The sequence below is a fragment of the Apodemus sylvaticus genome, chromosome 1, assembly GCF_947179515.1.
Source record: "Apodemus sylvaticus chromosome 1, mApoSyl1.1, whole genome shotgun sequence".
NCBI classification, from domain to species: domain Eukaryota; kingdom Metazoa; phylum Chordata; class Mammalia; order Rodentia; family Muridae; genus Apodemus; species Apodemus sylvaticus.
The window spans coordinates 58641916-58655747 of NC_067472.1; the positions used below are offsets into that span (position 1 = coordinate 58641916).

Here is a 13832-nt window from a genome sequence, read left to right on the forward strand (position 1 = left end):
ACAACAAAAAAGAGATGAGATAGCCCAGAGCACAGCTGGCCTGGAGGAAGAGGGAAAGACATTGGATTCGGCTTCTGACACCCTAATGGGGTAACACGGACCACCTAAGGCAGAGGTGTCCTGGAAGTGACCTCAGTCAGCAGTGGGAGCATGGGAGCAGACAAGCTGTCAGCTAAGAGAGATCCGTGTGGGGAAAGGGTCAATGTCAAGAGTAAGGGCGCCAGATGCCCAAGACTGCAGCAAGTCCTCGGCCTTCCAGGGCCAGGGTGAAGATGTAGGCGAGGAGCAGCTTCTGATGAAAGCAGAGACCAGCAGAACCTAACTGTAGAGCTCTGGACCTTTAGAAGTTATGGATGACCTTGAGCTCCTCCCAAAGTCCAGACATCACAGGTGACCTGACCGCACCACACAATATGGGTAGCCTAGATCCCAGGCTGCAGAGATGAAGACATCCTAGGGCAGGAAGGGAGCTTCAAGTTAGATGGCCTTTCTCTATCACACTGAGGGGTTTTTGTGTTTGTTTCTTTTGGGTTTTTTTTTTTTTTTTTTGGGGGGGGATTTGTTTTTTTTCGAGACAGGGTTTCTCTGTGTAGCCTTGGAACTCACTCTGTAGACCAGGCTGGCCTCGAACTCAAAAATGCATCTGCCTCTGCCTCCCAAGTACTGGGATGAAGCCACCACCGCCCAGCTTCACACTGAGTTTTACAGGTGGGGGTGGAGCCATCTCATGAAGGTGATGCTGCCAAACCTGACAACCTGAGTTCAAGGGTGGGAGAGAACTAACTCCCAAAAGTTGTTTTTTTTAACCTCCTCACTCATGAGCACCCGCACACAAGAATGGATGTATAGTTAATTAAATGTAAATTTTAAAAATAGAGAAACAGACCAGTGGCTCAGTTTTGGAAAGTCTGGTTTACCACCTTGCCAACCAACAAGACCAGGATCAGAGACCCCATAGTAGGACTGAAGATGACCAGGGGTCCCAACTATGCTGACTGACTGACTGCCTGAACCCTACCTAGATCCTGTGTGGGTGCAAGTGCCAACCTTGTTTCGAAATTCTCCTTCCTTCCCTGTTGGCAGTAAAATGCAGCCTCTGCAAAATGGACCCATTGGCCATAGCGTGCACCACGGCCAATCTCCCAACCAGGAGAGCCCTAGCTGTTGATGAATTTGTGTTTCCCAACCCCAACATTCCTGTTCCTAATTCCAGTGCTGCTGCAGGGTTCCTCACTTGTGGTATGATGTCTTCCAAGCATCAAGGCCAGGCAGGGAAAGAGGCTTTGACTGGTCAGCATTATCATGTCCAGAAGCTAAGCGGCTGGCCTGGCAGGCATGAGGTCAAGACTTCCCATCTCACCCGCCTATAAAAGTCCAGTCAGTGCTGATGGAACTCAGGAGTGGGCCAGATGGACGGACACATTGTAGGCGGGGACCTGCAAGAACAACCGACACATGCCCAATCCCAGCGCCATCGAGCCTCCCCATTCCCTTTTAGCGCCTTCCCTCACCTTTCTGACCGCTAAGAAAAGATTTGCCCAGAGCCTGGGGCGCCCCCTGCGGGCACGGGTGGAGCTGCAGCTATGCCCCGCCCTCCGGAACGCCCCACCGACCCTGGCGCTTCAAAATGAAGTTCCGGCTGCTCCTGGGGCTCGTGTGGTTGCCCTGGAGACTGGACAGCACTACACACACTCCGCCCGCCCACAGCGCGCAGGCCTGCAGTGGTTGCCGTAGCTACGGGAGGCGAGGGGGCGCAGAGCCCGACGCCACGCCCTAACTCCATGTAGCCCCGCCCCCAGACTCCCGCCCCGCCCTCCCTGCCGCCTTCGTTCTTGCTGCCGCGGCTTCTACCAGGGGTCTGCGGGGCTGCAGCGGGTGCAGCTGAGGTGCAGCTCAGAGTGGGGGCGCAGGGGACGTGCCAGGCGCAGGCCAAGAAGGGCTGGGCCGTTCCCTCGGGATGCGGTGCTGAAGCTCAGCATGGCCGGCCTGGGCCCCACCTTCCCGCTGCACCGGCTAGTCTGGGCGAACCAGCACCGCGAACTGGAGGCCGCACTGCACAGCCGCAAGGTGAGGCCCTGCAGGGGATCCGATCCTGTTGGTTTCCCCTACAAGCCCTGGTGCCAAGGTAGGGAATCCACCCCGCAGCTCACCTGCCCCTGCTGTACTCCGCAGCTGCATCCTGACTCCTTAGGTCCAGCTCTATTCAAATCCCTGGTCACCTACCCTCGAGCTTGAGGCTTTATTTAGCGCATCTCCCTTGGTTGGGCCTTGCTCTGCTCTCTGCCCACTTTGTATTGCATTAAGCTCTGGGTTCACCCTCATCACCTCTGAACTAGAATGAGGACAAGAGCCTTGTTCTAGTCCTCAAGCTGGTCTAAACTCTAAACATCCCTAGCCAGAATCTGTCTCACTAGACCTGCCATGAGTCCCTCAACTCTGGATAGCAGAGAGCAGGAGAAATGAACTGTTCCTTCCCACTGGCCTCACTGTTCCCCTTACCCCAACACTCTCCAGCAGACATAGGCTACCCTCTGTCTTCTACTGACCTGGTTACTCTACTTTCCCAGCCCTTTCAATCCCATGACCTCCCTGCTTTGGCTCTCTCTTGCCTTGTGTTGAGTGTCGTGTCCCATCTCCCTTAGCACGACATTGAACAGGAGGACCCCCGAGGGCGAACCCCCCTGGAGCTGGCTGTGACCTTGGGGAACTTGGAGTCTGTGAGAGTCCTCCTTCGACATAATGCCAACGTGGGCAAAGAGAGCCACCAGGGCTGGGCAGGTACTATGCAGGGCAGAGCCTCTTCCCTTGAGACTAGCATGCAGGCTGGTGACTGGGAGTAAGTATCCATGCCTGGGGTCACTAAGAGGACTTCCCCAGCAGTTGATCATCTCCAGTCCTGCAGGAAGCAGTCAGCACTGGAGACCCTGAGATGGTACAGTTGGTACTCCAGTATCGGGACTTCCAGAGGGCCACACAGAGATTGGCTGGCATTCCAGAACTGCTCAACAAACTCCGTCAGGTATGGTAGGGTAGAGTAGAGAAGTGGGGTACTGTAACGGGCTATCCTGTTCCCTGTGATAAACCTGGCATTGGAAGAGTTTCTAGGTTGTGCAGTACGCTTTCCCACCCTCTGTGTCTTGAACTCTGCCAAGGGTCATGTAAGAAATAGAGGATCCCAGGCCTGTACAGATGAGACTGGGTATTTTGGGAGGAAGACATTCACCAGGACTAAGAGTCCCTGACACCAGGAATCTCTTGGGTAGAATTGTGGGCCTTGGGACTCCTAGAGAATGTGACTGGTAGAGATGGCCTGGACCCTGGAATACGTAATCCTGTGTGCTCCATCCTAAGCATACAAGGGACAGACGCACAGTTGTGCTCCCTCACATGCAGGAAGGCCTGGAAGGATCATTGTGTCTTCTTTATAGACAAGGACTCAGAGACACAGAAAAGACAGAGGACCTTGTAGGGCCCTACAGTGGGCTGTGGCCCATGTCAAAACTGGCTCCAGGCCCCCAGTGCTTATAGCTTCTATATGTGTAGGTCATTTTAGGGTCTACTTGGGCTCTCTCCTTGGCGTCGTTTGTTTGGAGTGGGAGTATAGCTGGGCCACAGTAGTGCCTCAGAATTTGTGGTTTCCCAAAGAGTAGTAGTGGATTCTGAGGCCCAAGGCCTCCTAGGCTGTGGCTCCAGGTCATGGGTCCTAACAGGCAGCTCTGGTTCTTCTTAGGCCCCTGATTTCTACGTGGAAATGAAGTGGGAGTTCACTAGCTGGGGTGAGTGGGGTTCAGTTGGCTGCCAGAGACTTGGAGTGGGCCATCTGGGAAGGACCCCCAATGACTTTGAGACTTCTTGCAGTACCTCTTGTGTCCAAGATGTGCCCAAGCGATGTGTACCGTGTGTGGAAGAGGGGTGAGAGTCTGCGGGTGGACACTAGTCTCTTGGGCTTTGAGCACATGACCTGGCAGCGTGGCCGGAGGAGCTTCATCTTCAGGGGTCAGGGTGAGCTCTGGGATGAGCTGTAGGGACGTGTGTCCCGTTACCCTCAGACTCCTGGTGACTTGTGAGGATGGTATCCTTCTATCTCTGTGCTTTCTGAAAGTGGAGACTGAAGCCAAGGGTGGAGGGGGATCCAGGGGCTGAGGGTTTATCTACGTAGCAACAGTTGGCTGAGGAGAGCTCGCTGGTAGGGCCTGGCACTAATAAAGTCCCCTCCTGTGACACCCCTGCCACTGACAGAGGCAGGAGCCTTGGTGATGGAAGTGGATCATGACCGGCAGGTGGTACACACAGAGACGCTAGGTCCAGCTCTGCATGAACCAGAAGCGCTGCTGGCTGCCATGCGGCCCAGTGAGGAGCATGTAGCCAGTCGCCTCACCTCTCCTATTGTCTCCACCCACCTGGACACTCGCAACGTGGCCTTCGAGAGGTCAGTTGGGGCCTAGTGTACTATGGGTGAGGAGGGAGGGGACATAAGAAAACCCATATATATTTTTTTAAAGTTAGGGTCTCGCTGTGTAGCCCAGGCTGGTCTTGAACCAGAAACCCTCATGCCTCAAATCCTGAATACCTTTATAGGTATGCGGCATCGTGCTCAGTGTAAACCACCACTGATAAAAGCACTGTCCTTAAGGTTCCTGACACCTATGGGAGGCTGACCCCCACACCACTAGAGGCTTCTTAGCTGGGGTACAGAGTTTACTAAGGCTCTTATTACAATTTTTAAAATTTTTTATTTACTTATTTTACTTATTCACTTTACATCCTGCTCACTGCCCTTCCCAATCACGCCATCCCACAACCCTATCCCCCACATCACAACTTTTTTTTGTTGTTGTTTTTGGTTGTTTTTTTTTTTTTTTTTTTTTTCCCGAGACAAAGAGTTTTTCTGTATAGCCCTGGCTGTCCTGGAACTCACTCTGTAGACCAGGTTGGCTTGAACTCAGAAATCTGCCTGCCTCTGCCTCCCAGAGTGCTGGCATTACAGGCCTGCGCTGCCACCACCACCCAGCACAACTTTTTAAAATTTAATGTCTCAAGAAGTAACCATTGAGTTGCAGTCTCCCTTCACCCAGGCCTGCATATCCAATGACCTCTGATGCTAAGGAGCTTCCTATTTGGAATTTGCAAATATGTTGCTTTTTGGGTATTGATTTCTTTCACTTTATGATGTTCTCAAGGTTTATCCAAACTAAAACTGTAGCATGTAACTGTTTACTTTTATAGCTGAATGCATTATATGGACATACCATAATTACTTTTTTTTTTAGATCTATTTATTTTATTTTATGTGCATGAGGGGTTTGCCTGCATATGTTTATATGCACTGTGTGCCTGCAGTGCTCAAGGAGACCAGAAGAGGGCATCAGAGTCCTTGAAACTGGTCATTGTAACAGGGAATTGATCCCCGCCCCTTGCAGAGCAGAGGAGCTCTTGACTTCTGAGCTATCTCTCCAGTCCTCATAATTATTCTATATTTTTTATATATTTCCATCAATGGACTTTTGGGATGTTTTTGCTGTTTGCCTATTAGGAATAATCATACTATATACTTTTATATAAATTTTGTGTGAGCATGTATCTTCATCTCTCCTGGATATATCCCTAGCCTTTGAGTGGAACTTCTGGATCATGTAACAACTCAGTATTTTTTATTTGATGAAACTCCAGACTGTTTACCAATGGGCATGGATCATTTCACTTTCCTACCAGCAGTGTCTGATGTTCCTCCGCACTCACAGCAGCGCTCCAGGCTGGTCATTCTCTGATCTTTGTATTCCAGCTAGAATTATGGGTAGGATATGTGTGACACCTCATTGTGGGGAGGTTTGTTGTTGTTTTTGTTGTTTTTTTCTCAAGACAGGGTTTCTCTGTGTAGCCCTGACTGTCCTGGAACTCACTCTGTAGACCAGGCTGGCCTCAAACTCTGGTTAAGAGCACTGACTGCCCTTCCAGAGGTCCTGAGTTCAATTCCCAGCAACCACATGGTGGCTCACAACCATCTGTAATGAGATCTGATGCCCTCTTCTGGTGTGTCTGAAGACAGCTACAGTGTACTTACATATAATAAATAAATCTTAAAAAAAAAAAAAAAAAGAGGAGGAGGAGGAGGAGGGTGTTGGATCCCATGGATCTGGAATCAAGTATGGTTGTTAACCACCATGTGGGTACTTGGAATGGAACCTAGTCCTCTAAAAGAGAAATGTGTACCCTTAACCACTTAGCCATCTCTCCAACCTCTCATTTTTAAAATATGTTTCTTTTTCTTTTTCTTTTTTTTTTTTTCCAAGACAGGGTTTCTCTCTGTAGCTCTGGCTGTCCTGGAACTCACTCTGTAGGCCAGGCCAGCCTCGAACTCAGATATCCGCCTGCCTCTGCCTCCCAAGTGCTGGGATTAAAGGCATGAGTCACTACCGCCTGGCTCATTTTTAAAATATGAATTTCTTCATTGTGAATATAAAAATATAATTCTATATTGGTCACATATACTGAAACATTGCTGTACTCATTATTTCAACTAGATATTTATTAAACTCCTTCATATTTAAAAAAAAAAGATGGTTTTGGAATGAGTGTTTGCTTACATACATATGTGCACCGACCGTGTGTGTACACTGCCCGAGGAAGCCAGAAGGGGGTTGTCAGAGTCCTTGGAGCTGGAGTAACAGGCATGTGTAACTGTCTTACATGGCGCCAGAGTCCAAATCCTCGCCCTGTGCCAGAGCAGGACGCACTCTTATCATGCAGCCGTCTCTCCAGCCTCAGTAGTTTTACTCTATAAAGTCATTTCGGTAAATATAGGGTTTTTTTGTTTTGTTTTGTTTCTTTGCTTCTTTTCAATATAGCTGTCTGTCTTTTGGTTCCCTAAGGTTCCCAGGTAGGACTTCAAATACAGCGTTAATTAGAGGTGTCAAGAACCTTGGCACCTCAGCCTAAAGAAAAAAATATTCAGTCTTATCATTACTTAATACCAATTATGAGGCTCGGGGGATACTCTTTATGAAATGAAGACGTTTCCTTTTGTTTCTAATTTGTTGAATAAGTTGAATACATATACATACATATACATATACATAATGAAAGTGTTGGATTTGTTCAGTGCCTCCTTTAAAGTTTCTTTTGGGGTGGGGGTTATAGTTCGGTAATAAGTGTAAGCTTTAGCATATACAAGACCCTGGGTTTGAACCCCAGTACCACCTTGTCTTAGTGAAGAGGCACCATGATCACTGCAGCTACTATAAAAAAAATGGGGGTTGGCTTCCAGTTTTAGAAGTTTAGTCCAAGATCATGATGGCAGGGGGCATGGCCGCAGCACGGCATTGGTACAGACCTGCAGAGGGAGACTGGCCCTGGAATGGACTGGTGAAGCCTTGGAGCCAGCGACATGCTTCCTCTAACCAGGCCCTAGCCCTTCTAATCAGTCTCCATAGTGCCACCCCCTGGTGACTAAGCCTTCATGCAGATGAGCCTGTGGGGTCCATCGTATTCAAACCACCGTACACCTAAAGATTTCTGCTCCTATGATTTGTTACATAAGTTATTTGGTATTTAGCCAACCTTGCATTCCTGGGATAATGTCACTTGATTGTGCTATAGAATTCTTTCCATCTGTTGTAAGGATTTACTGGCTAATTTTCTGAGGATTTTGTCTACATACTTTAAGAAATATAAATCTATAGCTAGCCTGCTTGCCTCCCTTATTTCTTTTTCTTTCTCTGTTTCTGTGCTGGTTTCCCTGCACACCAGGCAAGCACTCTGTTACTGACCTATATCCAGAATGCTGACCTATATCCAAGATTCGCAGTTTCCTCTTCATGTCTTTGTCTGTTCTTGATATGTGGCAAAATTTTATCACATGAGTTGAAAAAAATTGTTCTCTTTTTAACTTATTTAGTTAGTTTTTTGTTTTTTTGTTTTTTTTTTCCCCGAGACAGGGTTTCTCTGTATAGCCCTGGCTGTCCTGGAACTCACTCTATAGACCAGGCTGGCCTTGAACTCAGAAATCTGCTTGCCTCTGCCTCCCAGAGTGCTGGGATTACAGGCGTGCACCACCACTGCCCGGCTTATTTAGGTACTTATTATTTAAATATAGGACTGTTCTGTCTCCAAGTATACCTACATTCCAGAAGAGGAAATCAGATCCCTTTACTGATGGTTGTGGCTGCTGGGAATTGAACTTGGATTCTCAGGAACTGCAGAGCACTGTGTTTTTAACCATTGACAAATCCCACCAGCCATTTGAGTTGTTTGTTTTTCAAGACAGTGTTTCTTGTTTTTTCTGTGTAGCTCTGGCTGTGCTGAAACTAAATCTGTAATCCAGGTTGGCCTTGAACTCACAGAGACTGGCCTGCCTCTGCCTACCCAGAGCTGAGATTAAAGGTGTACACTACCACCCCACCACCCCACCATGTTGAAAATTATTTCCTAATCATTCATTTTGTAGAAGAATTGGTAAATAACCTGGTCTTTAAATGGTTAGAAGAATTTTATAGCAAAGTCATTCAGTCCTCTACTTTTCTCTCTGGGTAGAGGATGGTAAACAGAAAATGAAGCATCTCCTCACTGGTTATAAATACCTTACTTAGTTCTTCTTAAGTTAGTTTCAATAGTTTGTGCCTCACAAGAGATTTGTTCATTTCATCTAAATTACTATTATTATTTTATTGTATTTTTATTTATTTACTTACTTATTTATTATATGTAAGTACACTGTAGCTGTCTTCAGACACTCCAGAAGAGGGTGTCAGATCTTGTTACGGATGGTTGTGAGCCACCATGTGGTTGCTGGGATTTGAACTCAGGACCTTCAGGAGAACAGTCAGTGCTCTTAACTGCTGAGCCATCTCTCCAGCCCCTTTTATTGTATTTTTATGTGTATGTGTGCACCCTGGAAAGGCAAAGGCAGGCAGATCTCTGTGAGTTCAAGATCAGCCTGGTCTACATAGTGAGCCAGGGCTACAAAGAGAGACCTGTCTCAACAACGACAAGAAACAGACAACAAAATCATCCCAGACATCCTATCATTTCAATAATAAATGCGTTCATGGACAGGTTTTAACTGAGTCACAACACCATTATCATGCCTAATAAAACTAAGAATTAAGAAGTAGGTATGCTGTCACCCATCTTTAATCTCAAAACTAGGGAGGCAGGGGCAGAACAATCCCTGAGCCTGTGTACGGAGAAGCCCTGTCAAAAAACAAACAAACAAACAAACAAACAAAACAAACAAAAAACCTAAAAAGAATTTCTCTTGCTCTTCTGGTCCTTGGCCTTTGTGCAAATGAATGTTCTGGCTGCCCAGTCCAGACCCCTCCATGTGGCACCGTGGAAGGGGCACTGGGTAGTCCGAGCCAGCTAGGTAAAAGGGCTTTTGTTGTGTATTGGAGGGTATTGATCTTCACTACTTCTGTCTGGTCTGTTTCAGGAACAAATGTGGTATCTGGGGATGGCGGTCTGAGAAGATGGAGGCTGTTAGCGGCTACGAGGCGAAGGCAGGCGGTGCTGCTGGGCTGGGGGTGGTGCTGCTGGGCTGGGGCACTGGGGATAGGCCAAGGGATGAGCCTCTTCACACCCTTATACTATGGAGGGAGAGACAGAATAGTTTTCACCCCAGAAGCCTTACCAACCAAAGGGAATTTCTATGGCCCAGAGTCCTAGCCCCTGCTGACCCCTCCCTAGGCTCTGAGATGAAATAATGGGTGAGGTTTTGTTTTTCTTGGCTCTCTAACTGCATGTCCCTGTTAGTAACTCCTGGAGTTCAAACCCTGCCACCTGCTCTGCTGTGGGAACAGTCTGTATGTCTCTGGGAACAGGAGAATTTGGACCCTAGACTGACGAGGAGTGACCCTGAGTTACCCATGTCTCCCCCCAACCCCACCTCCATCTCCAGGTGTACAGTGCCACCAATGTGGAGCTGGTGACACGCACAAGAACAGAACACCTCTCTGATCAGGACAAGTTAAGGAACAAAGGTAAACCCAGGTGCGATGGCCTGCTACCCAGTCACTCTGTGGTCCGGTGCCAGGACTCAGCAACCCCAGGCAGGGTGGAAGCCTCTCTCTTCCTGTCAGAATCAGCCACCCAGGGGAGGCTCCTAGGCAGGCAGTGGCTGAACACAGGTTGGGGAGTAGCCCAAGATTCCCTCATGGCTTCTTCTACTCCTTCCCAGGGGGGAAGACTCCATTCCAGTCCTTCCTGGGGATGGCCCAGCAGCACTCGTCCCACACTGCGGTGAGCTTCCCGAGGGGAGGGCTGGGACAAGCCTGGGTGGGTGTGGCACATTCTCTTCATATTGAGAACTAACTCCTGCCCTGGGGGTCCACTCAGGCCCCAGTGCAGCAGGCAGCCAGCCCCACCAACCCTACAGCCATTTCTGCTGAAGAGTACTTTGACCCCAGCTTCAGCCTGGAATCGAGAAACATCGGCCGCCCCATTGAGATGTCCAGCAAGGTGCAGAGGTGAGGTCTGGGGGAAAGCTGGGGAGTCCATCAGAGGACTCTGAGCACTGGCAGAGTCCTGTCATGCCTGGAGTGTCACAGTGAGGGATCTGCTCACCTAAGTTCTCTCTTGACTGTGTTCTCTCTTGACTGTGCTTCAGAGTATGGGAGCCAGGCCTCTAACTGCAGGCTGGGAACCTGGCTGCACCTGGGCCCCAGGAGTCACTCATGATCGGGTGCTCATATCACCAGTGTATTTGTTTTTGCTTGTTTATTTTGGGCTTTATGATACAGGGTCCCACTTTGTAGCCTGGCTTGAAGCTCATTATGTAGTCCAGGCTAATCTCCAACTCCAGACAATCCAAGGAGTGGGACTGCATCATTCATCCCTGACTTGCTCTGCTCAATGAGCATGTGCCAGGGACCAGAGCACGCACGCACGCACGCCGGGTAGGAGGCCAGAGCCCTGCTGGACACCGCCTTATATTACAAGCAAATAATCCTCCCTTCTGGGAGTCTGTTTTCTTCTCCAGAAAAGCAAAAAGTCAACCGATGTGCATGGTCACTGTGGATGTAGTCACGGTGACAATGACTTGTAGCAGGCCTAACACCTATGCAGCTTCCTGTGCCTCCACTCAGACGTTATTGGAGACGTGGCTTAAACCCTGAAGCACTCAACCCCTGGGCTGTGCTTGACACTCAAGCACAGCGTGTGTGTGTGTCCAGCACAGTCAAGTAGACAGTGCTGACTAGTTTTAGACAGAAGACAAAGACTAGGCTGTGGGCAAGGCCAGAGAGAAGCCCACAGGCTGGCTTTGGCCCTCTTCATGCAGCTCAAAAGAGTGGCACAAAGCCATCACCAGCCCCAGAATGAGCCAGGGGCTGCTCAGGCTTTAGAGCAGTGCTGAGTCCCTGTGGGCAGCAGTCGGTAGGGAGCAGAGCAGGGAGAAGGGGTGACAGCGAGGGTGAGGCACCAGGGATGCCCCTGACCCACTTGCTGTGGCCGGCTGGATAGGTTCAAGGCAACACTGTGGCTAAGTGAGGAGCACCCACTGTCCTTGGGTGACCAGGTGACACCCATCATTGACCTGATGGCCATCAGCAACGCTCATTTTGCCAAGCTGCGGGATTTCATCACTCTACGCCTCCCACCAGGCTTCCCTGTCAAGATTGGTGAGAGGGCAACCAAGGGGTAACCAGGACGTGGGCATGGCACCCTCCTCAGGTTGGGGTTACTGAAGGGTGCAAGCAGCTAAGCCCACTCTCTCCTCTCAGAGATCCCCCTCTTCCATGTGCTCAATGCCCGCATCACCTTCAGTAACCTGTGTGGCTGCGATGAGCCCGTGAGCTCGGTGTGCGTCCCCAAACCCAGTTCTGCCATTGCGGCTTCAGGTATGACTACAGCTTCAGGAGACATACATAGCTGGTAGTGCAGCTCTCTGATCAGCCCCGGGGCTGAATATGACCTTCCTGCTGCCCTGCCCAGGAAGCCCTTTTCCATGTGAGGTGGACCCCACTGTGTTTGAGGTGCCCGAGGGGTACAGTGTGCTGGGTGCTGAACGCAGTGAGCCCCTTCGAGATGAGGATGATGACCTGCTGCAGTTTGCCATCCAGCAGAGCCTGCTTGAGGCAGGCACAGAGGCAGAGCAGGTGGGCTGCAAGTGGAAGGTGGGTCATAGCCTCCACAGCCACAGGCCCGAGGTGACAGTTCTGGGCTCTGGCTGCTGCAGGTGACCGTGTGGGAAGCCCTGACCAACACACGGCCTGGCATTCACCCTTCTCCCCGAGTCACAGTGTTTGAAGAGCAGCTTCAGCTGGAGCAGTGAGTCCCCCAGGAACTGTGTGTGGGTCCCTGGCTAACTGGTGGTGGGTGGGAAGCCAGGGAGTTCTGATCCAAGGGCTCCAGACCTTCACATGACAAAATGCTGTTCACCATGACAGCCACGAAGGGCCAGGAGAGGGCCTGCTTGTCTCTGACCCTGACACCTTTATTCTCAGAACTGCATGTTCTTGGCCCCTCCCCAAGCCTTCTCATTAGTCTGCTCCCCGCTCTACCCTTACCCTGAAGGGCCCTCCAGGAAAGCCTACAGCTGTCCACAGAGTCCAGGGGTCCAGAATCTCCTCAGAAGACACCTCCATCCCCTGCACCCCCAAGCTTTGAGGAGCAGCTTCGCCTGGCCCTGGAGTTGTCTTCAAGGGAACAGGAGGAGTTGGAGCGTCGGGGTCAGCAGGAGGAGGAAGACTTACAGCGGATTCTGCAGCTGTCACTCACGGAGCACTGAGACACCTGGCCTTGGGACGCCTCCCCAGGGTCATTCCTTCTGCCTGTTTTTGTAATTTATTTATTTATAAACTGTCTGCTGCTGAGCTTGGGGTCTGGGCACTGGAGGTAGGCTAGCAGTGAGAGTAAGGTGGAAATAAAGAGACCATCAGCAGTAGGCTTGCTGTCCTTGTGGTCTGGAGCCAAGGGGACACTGGATGGGGTATTACTGATGGACAGTCCTCACTAGAGCTGGCACCCAGTGACTTTGGATCCTCCGTTTCCACAGCTATAAAATAAGACTGCTTCCTCACAGGACAGGAGTTCCTGGAGATTCTGACATTTCTCCCTGGATGCTACCGCAACCCCCGGTTCTGCCTGCCACCCAGCCTGATGGTCCGTCCATACTCCCACCAGAGAGAGGAAAGGGCTGATTCTCCTGATTCTACCTAAGGGGGAAAGAAAGCTCTCACTTGATCCGCGAACCTCAGGCACAGATTCCTACCCTGTTTGAAATATTTTCTATCAGAATGAACCTTTAAACAAGTCACTTCTGAGGGGAAAGGTCTTGGCCCTGTCCTGGTCACCACTAGGGTGGACCTGAGATGCATACAAGTTTGAGGGACTATTGCTAAGACCCCCCAAAAAAGCCTTCTCTTCTCCCAGATCTCCTCAGAGTAGAGGAATGATGCCAAGCAGAAGAGAACAAGTTTGGAGCCGGGCGGTGGTGGCGCACGCCTTTAATCACAGCACTTGGGAGGCTGAGGCAGGAGGATTTCTGAGTTCGAGGCCAGCCTGGTCTACAGAGTGAGTTCCAGGACAGCCAGGACTACACAGAGAAACCCTGTCTGGAACCACCCCCCTCCCCCAAAAAAAACCCAAGTTTGGAATAGGATGGTAGATTTAAGACCCATTGCCTCCCAGGTATGGTGGCATAATTTTAGTGCTTGGGAGGCAGGGGCAGGTGGATCTCAGAGTTTTAGGCGACTTGGTCTACATAATGAGTTCCAGGCCTGTCAGCTTCATAGTGAGACCCTGTCTCAAAACTAAACAAAAAGACCTCTTTTGCCCTTGCTCCTTCCTTTCCAAGAAACCATAGCATAAACAGTGTGTGTGGTGGGGGAGGGGGTGTC

At 50.1% G+C, this 13832-nt stretch overlaps 1 protein-coding gene across 3 annotated transcripts; it reads left to right on the forward strand.

Annotated features, from left to right (window-relative positions):
• Positions 1–1280: 1280 nt before the first annotated feature.
• On the forward strand, positions 1281–13583 carry Ankrd13d (ankyrin repeat domain 13D). 3 transcript variants are annotated; one of them, XM_052193457.1, is made up of 15 exons: positions 1281–2067; positions 2643–2778; positions 2895–3019; positions 3731–3776; positions 3859–3912; positions 4240–4429; positions 9428–9494; positions 9893–9974; positions 10172–10233; positions 10330–10460; positions 11455–11612; positions 11715–11831; positions 11926–12089; positions 12170–12261; positions 12508–13583. In XM_052193457.1, exons 1-15 carry the CDS (start codon positions 1978–1980, stop codon positions 12719–12721), a joined length of 1728 nt encoding a protein of 575 aa, XP_052049417.1. In that variant the 5' UTR covers positions 1281–1977; the 3' UTR covers positions 12722–13583. The 3 variants fall into 3 exon arrangements, with proteins under 3 accessions (XP_052049417.1, XP_052049412.1, XP_052049425.1); XM_052193452.1 differs by having other exon boundaries at positions 1288–2067; positions 3859–4002; positions 12508–13576; XM_052193465.1 differs by lacking the exon at positions 1281–2067 and having other exon boundaries at positions 2653–2778; positions 2903–3019; positions 3859–4002; positions 12508–13579.
• The last annotated feature ends 249 nt before the right edge of the window (positions 13584–13832 follow it).